Source organism: Arvicola amphibius, chromosome 4 (genome assembly GCF_903992535.2).
Source record: "Arvicola amphibius chromosome 4, mArvAmp1.2, whole genome shotgun sequence".
NCBI lineage: Eukaryota > Metazoa > Chordata > Mammalia > Rodentia > Cricetidae > Arvicola > Arvicola amphibius.
The window spans coordinates 155,447,366-155,463,762 of record NC_052050.1 but is presented as its reverse complement, the minus strand read 5'-3'; the positions used below and the strand labels follow the sequence as shown (position 1 = coordinate 155,463,762).

General features: G+C 48.3%; 1 protein-coding gene across 4 annotated transcripts in view; it reads left to right on the top strand.

The window, feature by feature from the left end:
- Positions 1 to 16,397, top strand: part of Arhgef7 (Rho guanine nucleotide exchange factor 7) — a 106,326-nt gene that overhangs the window by 47,120 nt on the left and 42,809 nt on the right. For 3 of the 4 annotated variants that reach the window (XM_038325025.1, XM_038325023.1, XM_038325022.2), the window contains exons 3-6: positions 5,742 to 5,826; positions 6,976 to 7,106; positions 9,925 to 10,126; positions 15,542 to 15,630. In XM_038325025.1, the coding sequence (XP_038180953.1) occupies positions 5,742 to 5,826; positions 6,976 to 7,106; positions 9,925 to 10,126; positions 15,542 to 15,630 (507 nt within the window). Of the gene's footprint in view, positions 1 to 3,900; positions 3,941 to 5,741; positions 5,827 to 6,975; positions 7,107 to 9,924; positions 10,127 to 15,541; positions 15,631 to 16,397 lie in introns of those variants that run through there. The other variant, XM_038325024.2, reaches the window with a different exon arrangement.

Here is a 16,397-nt window from a genome sequence, read left to right as displayed (position 1 = left end):
AGTAGCAGGCAGGGAGAGTCTGGAGCTCTCTGTAGGAGCAGTACCTTGGCTAGAGCCTCGTGCTTCTAGTCCTCCTGTGCAGCAGCATAGCTGAGCTCTGGGGGACTGCCCTTGGGGCCGGATTCCTGTCTCCTCTTCCTCTCATCTCAGTGTCTGTCCTGTGAGTCCAGGGACATCTCAAGTTGGTCTGCTGTTTGGATCAGTGTTGAGCGCCCGCTTCTCCTCAGAGAGGGGTCAGGGTGCTGTTCAGCTTCTGTCCGAGGAAAAGGGTTGTGGGTGTAGTTGCTTTTGTTGCTTGGTGTCACATGGCTTCATGGGGCTGTTCCCAACTCTTTGGATTTTCAGGGCCCGTCTGCTTCCCTACAGCAGGCTTGTAAACTCTGTCCCGACTGCTCCTGGCCTCCGCCCCCACCCTGCTTCAGGCTTTTTCCTTCTCACTGCCGCCTGCTGTGGGGGGAAGGAGAGGGTCTTTGCAGTGTCTGGAAACTCTAAGCCTGGGGTTTGTAATTGCTGTTAGTTTTGATGTTAGTGTGATGTTCTCATCGCCTTTTAGAGCTGCGATTGCTGTCACTTCCCTTAGGTTAGCCCAGTCAGGTGTCCTGCTGAGGTTAGTTGAGGTTCTAGTGACAGGCAGGCCGTGTTTGCCAGGTAGGTAAGGGGCTGGGAGCAGACTGTCGGGGATGCCTGTGTGGGACTGCACCTACTCTCTTGGCTGGCAGTGTGCTGTGAAGGGCGTATTTCTGCCCCTGGAGGCTTCCTTTCCCTGTGTGGAAGGCACAGTTGGCACGTGGTCTAAACTGGGAGGTTCGGGCTGTGCCCACATCAGTGTGACACTTATCCTCAGCATGTTTATTTCCAACTCTTCCTGACTGGAGCTGCCATTGTCCCAGCTCTGCTCTCTGAATGTTTCTCCTAGGCTGGGAAAGAATGCGTGTAAAACAGTGTGTAAATGCCTGTCTTCTGCCTTCCTGTCCCTGCGTTCTCGACTGCCTCCCGTTCTCTGTAGGCCCTCTTGGAAGTTACCAACAGTCTTTGATGACCTTCTATGGATATGTGTTCTCTGCCATGGTGTTTGCATGTTGTTGATAGAATAGATTCCTAAACCCAGTAAGATTTGAGTCTAATCTGAAAGGGAAGTAGCTTGTTAGGGACATGTTAGGTGAAAGGACTGTTACTGCTGGAACCTATTAGGAAACTCTGTTTTTACCCCTGGGAGCAGAAGTAGGTGGAATTCAGTTCAAAATCGCAGAAGCCGAGAAGATGAGGAGCCAGGACTGGAATTTACTGTCTCAACAGTATGGAGCATTTGCACTAAACTTAAATAGCACCACTTACTTAAGATTCATTGTCATTTTTGCTCTGAAATCACAGATTCCATTTGACAGTATGATAAGACAAAAATATATTTTTAAACTTTGCAAACAACACTCCAGAAATATCTGTCAAGAGTCCTGATTTTGTGCATGCCCATGTGTTTGTGAAATAGAGTTTCCTCATATACCCTTGGTAGTGGAACTGATGCCAGAGTGTTAGGGAGTTGAAGCCTGGGGTCAGTCTCCTGCAGCAGTTGTGGAGATGAGATGGGGAGGAGAGATACCTTTCCCAGGTGCTTTCTGGGTGTAGCTACCTAGGGACATCATGTACATATGAGTCACTCTGCTTTGCTTTTAGGTCAGTAGGGTCATGTCAGTTACGGTGGCCGATGATGTTTGTGCTGTGTGGCCAGGCTGCTCTGATTCCGAGCAGACAGCTGGACATGGTGTGGAAGCAGTTGGTGGAGCTCGGATATCAGCAAGTTAAGCGTCTGGATGGGCTCTGTTCGTGTTTAGTGCTGGTGCTGAGTCTAAATTCTAAATTCATGCTGTCTAGTCGTTGGCTCCTTGCATGGCTCACCTTCCTCTGGCGTGGCTTGTGTCTTGATGAAGGAGATGTACTCTCCTGCCTACATGACACACACAGCTTCCAAGAGGAGGCCTTGATTCCTGAATCTGTAGGCCCTGGCTTCCTTTTGTTTGCACTGGGGAGCTTTATTCTTGCAGTGAGAACACAGTCATCCAGGTCTCCTTCCAGCAGCCTTGCAGCGGTGTTATCTTGTTATGAGTCCTTCGGGCTGCCAAATGCCTGCAGCTCCAGCCAGCATCCTGATGGCTTTCCACCTGGAGATTGCCCCGCATTCACGCGCAGAGCTGCTACCGGACAGACGAGAGCACTGCAGATGTCTGCGTTCAGAGGATAGAAACGTGTGGTTGCGCAGATGCCCAGACGACACAGTGTAGCAGCGTGGTACAGGCCAGCGTAAAAGAGTCCACCTGGGGTGTGTCCTCTTGTGCCTCAGTCTGTCACCTACTGAGGGTACAGTGGCGCCCTCTGGGAAAGAATGTGCTCCCTTACAGCCGATTTGCATACATTTCAGCATCTTTTTTCTCTTGAGGTTTCTGTGAAGCCTTAACTGTGTTTTGGATTTGAGGTGGAAGGGGGTCCTTGTTTACTAGGGAGTGTGGAAGGAAGTGATTGCTCAGAGTCATTTTTATTCTGAATCTCTGTGTTCTGAGAGGAGGAGCTACTGGGTTATCAGGATGTCCTGTGCTTCTGCAAGCCTTGTGTTGGAGGAGGAAGATGAGGCTCTTTGCTGAGGGACATTGATTTTGCATCACTCTCCCACCCTGTGCCTCACAGCAGAGGCTTCTCTGGCCAGGCCTGCTAGCTGCAGGTAGCTGTCACTCTTGACAGCGGCTCCACTCGGGCCTGGCCCTTCCCATTTGAAGAACTGGGTCAGAGCCTTGTTGACACTCCACATGGCTCCTGGAACTTAAACTCCATGTGATGGGCCACAGCCAAGCAGTAGGGTGGCCAGTTTCATGTGCCCTGGATTGCAGGCTTCCCCAGAAAGTACAGTGAGGAAAGGCCATCTGCCGTAAGCCTGGGTTAAAGAAACAGAGGAGGTCAGAAACTTGTGTCCTGATAGGACAGTTCTGAGTGGATCAGCTTCACCAGCTGTGCTCTGTAGGCTTCTGTTGACCTGCTGTTGTTTTGATTGAGACAGTGTTACAGTTTGGTCAGGTGACCAGGCACGTTCATGCCTGCACAGAGGATCACCGTTTCGGTGTTAGCTTGCCAGGCAGGTACTGTGGACAGTGCACATTCTTCCTGTTTCAGGCATTCATACAAGAACTAAGCCTGACATTGCATTGTCTATTTTAAAGAACCCTAAAATAGGGAATATGCGCAGAGCACATATTAGAGGTGTGGAAGAAGCTATGGCGGGAACGGGCATCGAGGCCAGAATGCTAATCTTTGGAGATCGGAATTAGCCCATCTGGGAATGTGGCCAGCAGGGTCACGGGCTTCTGTGCCTGGATAGAAGGAGCATCAGGGCAGGAGAGGGGCAGGCTCTCCCCGAAGCACATGTGTACTTCAGGTCTATGTGGCGGTGGCCTCCTTCTACTTCTGTATGCCGTGAAGGCCAGTGAGTCCAGGCTGTGTGGTCTGTCTTAGACACCTCATGGCTCTGGGGAGCGGTCCTGTGTGTCACACTGACCTGCCAGGGAAGGTTCCAGGCCTCTTCTCTGGTTCCTTTGGTGCGAACAGCCTCTGAATGAATGCCTTTTGGTTTTGCTTTTTGCTGTCTAGATTGCTGTTTGGGGAAGTTGTATGTTCTGCTCCTTGGAAAAAACACTCCTGACTGAACGCTCAGGGCCTTAGAATGGGCCTCCTGGTTTGTCTCATCTCCTCCTTGGGTTTCCTGGGGAGGAAGGAAGGCAGCAGTAGGCTCACTGAGTTCTGATGTCAGCCGAAGCCCATTGGCAGGCAGCTGCAGCCAGTCAGATGCTCTGTGGTATCCGGATAGGAAAACTATATAGCCTGGGAATAACAGGAAGCTTTCCCGTATTTCACATCCTGTTGTGCTGGGTTTGTGACTTGCTGCCTTGCCATAATGAAGGTTAGTGAACATTTGTCTGTGTGTTTCTTGTGGAATTAGACCTTAGAGCTGAAGGACAGATCACCATTGCGACATTTTATAATTAAGGGGACTTCACATTTGCCTGAGGAAACTAAGGCTTAGGCAGAACAATACCTTTTATTCTTTAAAAAGATGCAACTTAACCTGTTGTGATCCTCAAAATCTCAACAGGGAGGTGAGCCTAGAAGGAGCTCCTATTTGGGCTGACTTTCTATAAGTTACAGATGGTACAATCCAGGAATCAAATTGCACCCCATGATAAAGTTCCGAGGGCCCTGCCGGAAGGGGGTTGAGGAATACTGGCTTTCTGAGACCAGTGGAGCTGAGACAGTCGTCTTTTGGCTTTTGGGGTTTTGTCCTTTGGTTTGGTTCTTATGAGCTTTCAGCGATGACCCCTTTTGAACTGTTTAGACCCCGGGCCTCTTTCTTAAGATACATCTGACTCTGGATGGGTGACCCACAAATCCACCCGACCCAAGTCTGAGTGGTGGAAGATGGGTAGTCATCCTCTTTAGACTTTATGCCCTAGGATTGCATGCACACATCCACACTGGCCCAAGTTTTTCTTGGGATAAATGTACTTTGGGGATTTCTGGGAGCCCAGCAAGGCTCAGGCAGGGCTTCAGGAAGTAAGAGGAGTGAGACTCAGCAGGAAGGAGGTGGGGTGTGGGAAGGCAGGAAGGGGTGGAGGAGGGAGTTCCTGACCCTGGCCAAGAGAGGCTGCAGAAGGAGGAGGAGGGCAGAGGCTCTAGGGGCCAGCCCACAGGTGCTTATCCCAGGGGCTAGGATCAAGACTGTTCTATTTTGCTTCAAAACTATATTAATTTGGTATGCATTTTGGTATTTAACTTTTGGCATTTAGCTTTTCTTTTTATAATTTGTACCTATTATATTTGTCTCACTTTTTCTAGAATGACAGTACTGGATGATTTGCTTATCAAAATTATTTGTAAAAGAGGTTATTTAGTGATCAAAAGTGACACACAGTCTTTAGAGAGTGTTTGGAAAGAGTTGTGCATGTTTTAGCGTATCTGTAAGAGGCATATGTGTGCATACATTCCTCCAAACAAAAGTCAGATGGGTTGAACCAGGCATCTGCCTGTTCTCTCCTAGATTTAGCTGGGTGGGACATCCACATAACACACAAATGCATACATACAGGTACACACACGCATTTGGATTCCAGCTATTTTAACCCAGGCTAGCTCATGTGCCTTCTCTCCTGGCTCAGTCTTGTGGTGTGACTGACTCAGCATCAGAGTAGTTAAGTGGCCCTGGATCAGACTGGATTGCCTACAGTTCAGGTTCTTCAGAGCTCTCTGCCCAGAGGCCGCTACCCTGCCTGTCTCTCTAATTCACCTTCCTTATGTACTAGAAGAGATCTTCTTTGGCATGTCTTGTCCTGTAGACTTTTGTTTGGAGCAATGTATGCACACATATGCCTCTCTCTAAAAAGAGAGGACTATAGCCCATCATGAGCCTTTACTGAGTACCTTTACTGGTGGCCCCTGGCTCACACCTTGCTTTTGCCTGACCTGGGTGGAGAAGGGAGCAGAGCTGGTTTGGTCCTCCCAGGACTGGATGGCCTGTGTGGAAATGCCTCACAAGGACATTCCAATGAACTCCTTCCCCAGGGCCTGCTCGGAGATTGCTCTGCCTCTTGAGAGTTTCAGACCGAGGCCATGTGCTGGCCATGTGCAACCACTTGTCATCGGGAGAGTTCCATTTATCCTGTGCTATGACATGGTACTAACTTTCTTATTTCATTTTCTTCTTTCAGACTTTTGATGCAAATGATTTATATCAGGGGCAGAACTTTAACAAGGTCCTCAGCTCCTTGGTGACACTAAATAAAGTGACAGCAGGTAAGACTCTGATTGGGTGTCCTCAGGGTGAGAGTGTAAAGGCTCAGGTCTGGATTCCACAGCAAGGCAAAGTGATCATTATGCCTTGAGTGTGCAGTTGTTCCTCCTGCTGCTGGTGGTCGGTGAGTCTGAAGTGTGAGTGCTGGGACAGCGCAGTGGCCGTCTCTGAGCCTCTCCCAGCACAGTGGCCGTCTCTGAGCCTCTCCCAGCACAGTGCCGTCTCTGAGCCTCTCCCCAGCACAGTGGCTGTCTCTGAGCCTCTCCCCAGCACAGTGGCCGTCTCTGAGCCTCTCCCCAGCACAGTGGCCGTCTCTGAGCCTCTCCCCAGCGCAGTGGCTGTCTCTGAGCCTCTCCCAGCACAGTGGCCGTCTTTGAGCCACTCCCCAGCACATAGCACTGGGATTGTAGTTTTCAAACCGCCCTTTTCTTGAGCCCTGGGTCTACTAGCTGGAGCTATACAGTTAGAGCAGGGTCTGCTGGTTCAGAGCACTGGGGTGTGCCACTGGGGTATGGGCTGTCTTCACTGGTACACGGTGAAGGTTTAAAGGATGTGATAGACTCAACAATGTTGGTACTCACACTCCTTCTTTAGTATGGCCGTGAGTCCCACAGTGATAATTGGTCAGTAGTGGCCTGTGCTGTGGTGGCACGTACTGTGTAGTCCAGCTACACAGTAATAGGCTCTGCCAGTAGTTCTGTGTGTGAGAGAGTGCACCTGACACATTTGTAGTGCTGTCTTCAGAAGTGCTAGCTTAGCATCTGTGGCATAGGACTGTTCATCTCTGTCTCCTTGCTGATGGTGTGGCATGTAGTCTCGGAGACTTAAGTGCCTGGCAGTTCCTTGCTGAGCAGTTACATTGTGTTTCTAGATGAAGGGAACATTTTACAAACACCAGTAAAATGGTTTGTAAACTGTTGAGAATTGCACTAGAGAAGAACCGATAAGTTAGTCATCCCCAGATTGTTCCTGGAGAGGTAACTAGGGAATAAATAAAGAATCTGCTCTTTGTTACTCTGTAAATGGCCTGATTTGTTGTGGAACTTGGTGTGTCTCTCCATTTTTAGAGCCCAGTTTATGTGGAGGGTACATGGTGACAGGCGTCTTCAGCGCTCTCTCTCTCCCCCCCCCCCCCCCCCCCCCCCCCCCAGACATTGGACTAGGAAGTGACTCGGTGTGTGCTCGGCCCTCTTCACATCGGATAAAGTCTTTTGATTCCCTGGGATCCCAGTCTTCACATAGTAGAACTTCAAAATTGCTTCAGAGCCAGTACCGAAGCTTGGTAAGTAAGATGTTTTATTTTGATTCAAAGCCTTTTTGGGCATGAGAGTCTGCAGATCCCTTGGGAGATACGAGTGCCCATGAAGATGGAATGTGGACCATCGTAACCTTCAGGCCTTCCTGGGTGGCTCCTGCAGTATGTGGTAGCATTTGCTTCTCACTAGATTCTCCCAGATACTGAGCTGAGTGCTTTTAGAAGCTTGTTTGTTTGAGTTTCTGTTGAAGTCTGCAACTGCTCATCTAGAGAGGCGAATGCTTTGACATTCATCCCTAGGGTAAGTGCTCATTGTGCACACGAGTATGAGAATACGCAGTACATATGTGCATAAGCCTGGCTACACAGGGATGGTGCAGAAGCCTGCTGCTAGGAGTTGGAGAGTGGGACCCAAGTTGTGGAGCAGGCAGTGCACAGAGGTGCATATCTCTCAGAAGTGCTCGTGAGTGTGGTCAGCTGTACCCTTCCATACCTTTCTGTCTTTTAACATTTCTGTGAAGCCACTCAAACTTAGTTCTCCTGATGAAACACAACTCAATCCAGTCGACTCTTCTTTGAGACTCGCCTTTAGCAAACCTGACAGTGTGGATGAGAGCACATGGGGAACCGTGGTCCTGTTAGATCTGTGTAAGAACTTCTCATGATCACTGCAGGAGCACTGCCAGTCTCACCTCTCCTCTTGGGGAATCGACTCGTCCCACCAGCTCAGCAGAGGGTGTAGTGCGGGCATGTGTCAGCAGGGTGCAGCTCTCTTAGAGCAGAAGATGGAAGGCAACTCTTCCTTTGCCTAAAGCCCGCCTTCCAAGCCTTCCTAAGTCAGGTTGTTCACAGAGCCGGAACCTTTGCTCTGGGGGACTGGACCTGAGGATGGGAGCAGCCTTCCTCAGAGAAGAAGAGCCTGTGAATAAAGGCTGGAGTGGGGTAGTGAGAAGGAACAGGACAGCAGGAGAGGGTGACAACGGGATGTCTGGGCAGTGCCCCTGCTGGTGGGGGTGGCAGTCCTGATTTCTTACGAGGAGATGTAAAACTCAAAAGAACCAAAATTTCTGGTGAAGAGGACAGCAGGTATTTCTTTCTTTACTAAGTATAGATTTCTAACATATTTATCTTACTTATGTATTTATTGACTTACTTTTTCATTTAATCATTCATCCACTGATCCATCTATTCACCTATCATCCATCCGTCGTCCGTCCACCCACCCATCTGTATTTCGAGACAGGGTTTCTCTATGTAGACCTGGCTGTCCTAGAACTTGCTCTGTAAACCAGGATAGCCTCAAACTCTCCTGACACTTCGGTACCAGTCTCCAAGTTCACAAACTGTGGTTGGAAGTTTTGCCAGAGTTTACCCGTGCAGATTTTAGTTCAGTAGCCGTGGAAGATGCTTTGCTGCTTCAGTGCATTGTATGCCATCCTCCTGGGTCCATTTTCTAAACCACATGGGGCATCTGAGCGTGAGATGTGCTTTCTCCCATGCTAGAGTCCTTTTCCTGGTGGAAATAAAGTCTGCCGTGCAGTGAGGGACATCTCTGTTGTGTCTTTGACACTGTGGAGAGGAGTCAGCCCTGCAGGGTCCTGCCAGGTCCTGCGGAGTCCTGTGCCAGACTTACGTTTCTCTGATGGGTGGAGGGCTAGTAAACACCAACATGCTCAGATGGGACTCCCTGCTGCTGTCCAGTGGGGAGCTGGCCAAGACTGCTGCTGGTCTTCGTGGATGTCAATGGCACGGGCAGGGAAGTGGTGGTCTATGGCCCTGGGTCATTGTGTCAGCCTTTGCTCACTCCAAGATGCAGGTGAAATGAGGCCACCCGCTGTGCAGATGGGTATCTTGTCGGTAGATTTGTACTTGCCAGCTTCTCTAGAGCCTCATCTAAGCTGAGTGGAGAAGAGAGAACGCCCAGGTTCCTCCCGCTTCTCAGAGAACTGAAAGTGGGGTCTCTGAGCCCGAGCCTCCAGGGTGTGAGATTGTGTTTCCCATTGCTGTGGCCGCATACTTGTTAGCATCTTTGGAAAGTACAAGTTTGAGGAAATCAGGTCTCTTAAATACTGATGGGTGTGTTACTTTGGTGTACATGTGTAGAGCTTTTTGGAAATCAGTTTAGGCATATCTATTAATGTTTAAATGTGTTACACATGTCCCAGGACAATGAAATGGATGTGTGACTGTTTCTAGTGGAGCCCTTGCAAAATAAGAGGAATACTGCATGCAGTACATTGACAAACATTGGGCGTAACCTAAAAATTAGTAGCACAAGTGTCCAGTGTGACATTATGTAGTCAGAAACATGTCCACAGTGTAGAGATTAGTTTTTAAAGTAGAGACAGGCACACGGATTGCATCCAGATGTGTGAGTATGGGGTGTGTGTGGAGAAAGAGAGAGAGAGAGAGAGAGAGAGAGAGAGAGAGAGAGAGAGAGAGAGAAGGAGAACATGAGAAGGAGTCTGTAGGAGTGGTAGCATAGAGTGTCTTCTTGGCCTGCACTCTCATAGTGGTCAAGGTGCACAGGGAGATGGGAAGCTTTACATTTCTGTATGTAAGGCACTTTCCTGATTTTTGTTTATGTTTGAGACAGGGTCTTACTTTGCAGCATTGACTGGCCTGGAACTCACTGTGTAGACAAACAGATCCACCTGCCTCTCTGCCCTCTGCCCCTCTGCCGGGATTAAAGGTGTGTACCACCATGCCTGGTGCTGTCATGTTTGAATGTGTGGAACATTTATAATAATGTCTTGGCTCTCTTTGTGGCAGTGAATTGTAACTGTTTTATAGGAAAGTAGACCGTGCTTCATGGGAATCTCCCCCCCCCCCTCCTGTCTTCCAGGACATGACTGATAACAGCAGCAGCCAGCTAGTGGTCCGAGCCAAGTTTAACTTCCAGCAGACCAATGAAGATGAGCTCTCCTTCACGAAGGGCGATGTCATCCATGTCACACGAGTGGAGGAAGGTGGCTGGTGGGAGGGCACGCACAGTGGCAGGACCGGCTGGTTCCCCAGCAACTATGTGCGAGAGATCAAGCCAAGTGGTGAGTGGCTACACTTTTCTGTGGGAGGAGGAGGAGCCAAAGGGTGTGAATGTTCTGGGGTCCTGAGTGCCTGTTGTCAGAGAAAGATCCTGGTCTTGGATGGCGTCTTTAGTTCAGCTGAATGGACTTTCATCTGTTCCTGCACATTGGGGTGCTGGGTAGAGGCCCCATCATTGTAAACTGACTTTGCATTACATCATGACATTTTCCTGAGAAAAACTTCTTAGGTCTGTTAGTTATGATTGCTTGCTTTCGAGACAAAGTCTGTTGGACGTGTTGCCCAGGCGATCATGGAACCCTCCTGCCTCAACCTTCTGAGTAGCCAGGTCTATGGGTATGTGCCCTGTAGCCATCTGTTCATTTCATTGTGACTGCTGTGCTTTATGTTATACAGCATAAAGCTTTCTTATGGCCTGTGCTAGGCTATTTTTTTAACTACCGTGTACTTGTTTGTTTGCTTGCTTGCTTGCTTGCCAGTGAGGCAAAGGCAGGTAATTTCTGTCATTGATTCTGTGGAAATGTGTTGGTTTTCCTGTGGCTGAGGCTTTGTTCATGACCTTTCAGGGATGTGTACTCCTGGAAGTGCACAGCAGCCTCGGCCCACTTGATGCTGCTTCGCTGTGATTGGTGTCTTGGAGTTGAAGGTTCTCTGGGGCAAATGGTTTGATCCATGCAGGGCAAGGCTGTGAAGTCCTGTAGTCCAGCAACGTGGGGCCCAGCAGAGGCTCCTTGTTCATGAGATTCCATGCTGTCCTTCCTGACACAGGTTCTGCTTGGCCATGCTCCTGTAGTGTCTTGTCGCTGTGTCAGGCAAAGTCCTCACAAAGACTACTGCTCATTTTCAAGGGACTTAGAGCAGGTTGTGTGTGTGTGTGTGTGTGTGTGCACGCGTGCACGCGCATGTTTCTTCTTGCTTTCCTGTTGAACTTGGTTAAGATGTTCTTGTGAAATATAAAAGAAGTAAAAAGATGTTATAGGCAGGCTGTTTGGGTGGGGGGAGCTCCCTCATGTTGTAAGCAAGGTCCCTTGGGAGTAGAGACTGGCTCTGTGAGAGGTTGTTGTTAGGGCTGGTCTTTTTAAGTCATGTGACCATCTCTGTTCTACTTTGATGTGGTGGGGTGTCCCATGAAGCTTACTTCTCAGGTATTTTTCAGTTCACCTAGCTTAGGAAATGCTCTGAGGTGATCATGACTTCTGGATAGACTTTCAACTACAAATATTTTTAATGTTGTTTTTTGACAGCATGCTGAGTAGAGTTATACTTTGGGCGTGGAGTATGTTAGGAGAGGAAGCTCTAGGAAGGTCCAGTGCTGTGTAAGTGCCAACTCCCCCACTCCACCCTCAGTTCCTATGTTTGCTCTTTATTTCTGCGTATGTGTCTCTGTGCCAGTTTAAGATTGTGTCCAGGCTTCACTGGGGATGTGGCTCAGTGTGGGACCATTTGCCTGACACGCAGGCTCCTGGCTTTAGTCTGCGGCATACCCTCTTCAAGAGTATTCTTTGCAAGGAGGCAAGTTGAATTCATAGTTTTTGTGCCAAAATGAGACCTAGCTTGCATTGGAAAATTTTTACACTTTCTTTTTTAAATAAGAAATGCCACAGTTTGCTATTAGTGTTATCCTGAGTGTCCTCTATTTGGCAGTGAGACGGGAATAGGCTCTTGGGAAGAGCGCCCGCCTACAGCATCCTCTTCATGTGAGCCGACTGCGAGAAGAGTTAAGCCAGTCTAATTCTAATGTTGGCAGTTCAAGCGAAAGGTGCGAAGCATTTAAAAAGAAATCCAGTCTCTTTGTAGCCAGCGTTCAGGATAAAATCCAAGGATGGAAGTATATTTTCTAGTGGTTTGTGTGGTATTCTAATTGTGGGATGAGATTCTTCTTTGTAGTTTATAGCATTGTTGGTGTAGTTTGGTGCTTAGTTTCCTGAGGACAAAGCTGCCCATTTGAAAGCACCTCTGAAATCCCTTGAGGGCCATGCCTCACTGAACAGACTCCGGAGTCCATCCCCTTGCCTGAACCTGTTTCTTTTGCGTTCCATTTAGGTTTGAGTTTCAGCTTTTGTGCAAACAAAAAGCCACAGGCTGCTTCTGAAAGGGGCTTTTTCTTTACCCTCTTTGAGTCTCCAGGAAAGGATAGTAGCCTTCGACTGCTTCCCTCTTGTGGTGGGACTTGGAAATGTTCTTGTCACATTTGGTGGTGTTGCTTTTGGCCTGTTTCATTGAAGACAGGCTCTATCCTGCTTTGCTTTCTATTACTGTGATGAAGATCAAGACCAAAAGCAGCTCAGAGGTAAAGGGCTATGGCGTTCACACGCCCCGCATAGTCCGTTGTCCAGGACACTCGGCAGGATCTCAAGCAGGGCAGGGACCTGGCGGCAGGACTGAAGCAGAGGCAACTTACTGGGTGGAGGCACTTTTTTCTTTTATTTTACATCCCACTTGCAGCCTCCCCCCCTGATGCTCCCCTCCCAGTCCCTCTCCCCCATTCCCCTCTTCTGTCTCCATCCAGGAAAGGGCACATCTCTATGAGTATTAATAAAACATGGCATATCAAGTTGCAGTAAGGCTAAACACCTCCCCACGAAATAAGCCTGGGCAAGATGACACAGTATGAAAAGTAGGGTCCCAAAGCTAGTAAAAGAGTCAGAGACAGCTCCTGTTCCCGCTGCTAGGAGTTCCACAAGAGGACCAGCTCCGCACCTGTAACATCTGCAGCGTTCCTAGGTCGTGCCCATGCAGACTCCCTGATTGTAGGTTTAGTCTCTGCGAGCCCCTATGATCCCAGGTTAGTTGATTGTGTGAGTCTTCCTGCAGTGTCCTTGACCCTTCTGGCTCCTACCCTCCTTCCTTCTGCTCTTCAGTATTCCCGAACTCCACCTAATGTTTGGCTAAGGATCTCTGCATCTGTGTTCATCAGTTGCTGGATGATGCCTCTCAGATGACAATTGGGCCAGGCACCAATCTGGTCACAGGAGATGGCCAGTTCAGGCTACTTATCCACTATTGCTGGGAATGTAAGCTGGAGTTCTCCTCCTAGGAGATTCCTCTTCACCCAGCTTCTGCCCAACCCTGAAATGCCCCCTCCAGCAGTCCCTCTCAGCACTCTCCTTCTCTGTGCCCCCACCTGATCACTCTGGTCCTATCCCTACCTGCCCTCTGTCCACTCGTGACATCTCTTCTATTTCCACTTCCCAGGGAGATCTGTGTGTCCCCCCATAAACCCTCCTTGTTACTGAGTCTCTCTGGGTCTGTGGATGGTAGTAGCATAGTTATCCTTTATTTTACAGATAGTAGCCACTGATGAGTGTGTACATATCATGTTTGTCTTTATGGGTCTGGGTTAACTCACTTGGGATGATTTTTTTTCTACCTCTGTCCTTGTTTTAATAGCTGGTTAATACTCCATTGTGTAAACTTACCACATTTTCATTGTCCATTCCTCAGTAGAGGGACATCTAGGTTGTTTCCAGGTTCTGGCTCTTACAAATAAAGCTGCTGTGAACATAGAAGAGCAAGTGTCCTTGTGTAATGATTGAGCATCCTTTGGGTATATGCCCAAGAGCAGTATAATTGGTTCTGTATATATAGTATAATAGTAGTAGGTTGATTTTCAGTTTTCTTAGAAACCGCCACACTGACTTCTAAAGTGGCTATATGTGTTTGCACTCCCACCAGCGATGGAGGAGTGTTCTCTTTGCTCCACATCTTCTTTATCATGAACTGTCTCTTGTAATTTTGATCTTAGCCATTCCGACAGGTGTAAGTTGGAACCTCAGAGTCGTTTTGATATGCATTTCCTTGATGGGTACGGATGTTGAGCATCTCAAGTGTTTTCAGCCATTTGAGAATCTTTTGTTGAGACTTCTCTGTTTAGATCTGCACTCTATTTTTTAATTGAATTTTTTTGGTTTGTTGATACCTAGTTTCTTGAGTTCTTTATTTATTTTGGATGTCATGTTGGCAAAGCTCTTTCCCCATTCTGTAGGCTGCTATTTGTCCTATTGATAGAGAGGTAGTTTCTTTAATGAGATTCCTTCTTCCAAGATGACCTTAGCTTGCTTCAAGTTGACAAAACAAACAAACAAACATCAACAATAACAACAAAACCCAAACTGACTAGCACAGATACCTTCCAGGAGTCTTTGGAAGACTCTTTAATTGGCATTTAATTGGCATAGCATTCTGTCTGTAGTTTCTGGTCCGTACAGTGCTACAGAAGGTACAGAGTTGTTATGGAGCTTTTATTTCCTGTGCGCCATTTTGGATGTATAATATGTACAGATTTTTTTTACTGTGTTTTATTCGTACAGGTGATATGTGTGGTTTAACACACTCAGGTGTCTAACAGGGCACTCCCTCAGTTCAAGGATAAGGGAAGAGAGAAACAGGAAGTTCTAGCCTAGTGATGTAGGTATTACTGTTACTGAATGAATGTGGAGGCCAAAGACGTATGTGGTCATCATGACTGCTAGTGGCCGCAGATGACCATCACAGACGCTGACCTGGGCTACTGTAACAGAAGTCTTGGTTCAAGTGCTTACAAGCCCAGTTTTGCTTGGAGTTGCATCCTTGCTAAGCTGCTTTGAGGTGATTGATGACCCCCCCTCAGTCTCCTTGCCATTTCTGGGCCAGTGGAAGCATCAAGGTTGGCTTTCAGCATCGCTTGTCACTGAAAGGTCCTGCTTTGGTTATTGTGCTGAGCCAAGATGAGTCTGCCTCCCACCCCCCTCACAGCCCATCATCCCTGAGACCCAGTGGAATCCTCCTGCCACACACACCAATAGAAACTGTGGTAGGTAGATCCACCCACCCCACAGGGGAAGTAACAGACACACCTGTGGAACCACTGCTAGACAGATGGACTGCTCAGAACCAATGCTGCTTACAGGACTTCCCCTTAGAGAGTAGGGATTTGTGGGTACTGTCAGATGTCAGCAGTGCCAGCTTAGATAATTGAGAGGTGCGCTGCAGGCCCAGGCAGAGGTCAGGCCATGAGGTTTATCTTAGCTTTGCTTAGCTCAGCTTTCCTTTCCTCCTTGGCTGTTTAATCTGTCACTTGTCACCATTTGAGCATGTGGAATTCCCCAGAATTGTGGGTATTGGTTCTTTGATGCCCTTATATACCAGCTAGCATTCCCTAATTTCTGCTTGAGTAACATTTTGTATTTATGACCCTGTGAAGCTGTATGTATGTGCAGCTGAACCCTAACTGTTATTTCTCAGGTGCTCGGGGAGAATGGGTTGGGTGGCGGGCATGCAGTAATGAAGCCCATGACCCTGTGACCATGGACACCAGCTGAGAGAGAGAGGTCTGCACTGTTTTGGGCTGGTTTCCAGGTGAGGCTTTGGTGTGAGAAGGTTGTGCATCTGCCATCATAACTTTGATCAGTAAAGCTTCCTTCTGTTTTTTATTCCAGAGAAGCCTGTGTCACCCAAATCAGGAACTTTGAAGAGCCCCCCCAAAGGGTTCGACACAACTGCCATCAACAAGAGCTATTACAACGTGGTGAGTAACTGCAGGGCAGTTGTCGCAGGTGCCCAACTTCGGTTCTAGAGGGAGTGTCTAGCGTTTTGGGATTACTCCACTTCTTGTCTCTGTGTGATGCTCTGGTGGTAGGACGTCTAAAAGTGAGACCTTCAGAGGTGTGGTGCGCAACTGAAAATCTTCTGTGCTTCCGGTGCCGATTGGACTGCTTGGAGTGGATTAGATGGCCTTCAGCTTTTACAGCTTTGGGGTTATTTTATCCCTCGCTCTTGCCTTTGATGAGACAACTGTGTCTGTATTGACTTACATGGAGTTAGAGGCAGAGCATAGACCAGTGGCTCTCCACCTTCCTAATGCTGTGACCTTTAATACACTTCCTCATGTCATTGTGGGGACCCCAACCAGAAGATCATTTTTGTTGGTACTTTGTAGCTGTGATTTTGCTGCTGTTAGAATCGTACTGTAAATATCTTTGTTTTCTGATGGTCTCAGGGAACCCTTGTGAAAGGGCTCTTCAACTCCCAAAGGAATCATGACCTACAGGTGGAGAACCACTGCTTAGACTCTGAACAGGAAAGACAGGTATTATAGTGTGGTGCCCTTGACTCCCCTGCTCCCTTTTTGCCAGGCTTCTGCTGCCTGGGTGGACTGTGATAAATGTGTCAGCAGGTCAGCTTCCTATGGAGACACTTTGTGGCCTGCACCTCAAGTTTGTCCCTGTGGTGTGTCTTTCCACTGGGCACCCGGATATTGGCAGCCCTGCTGAGATTCTGGTGGTGTGGTGCAGT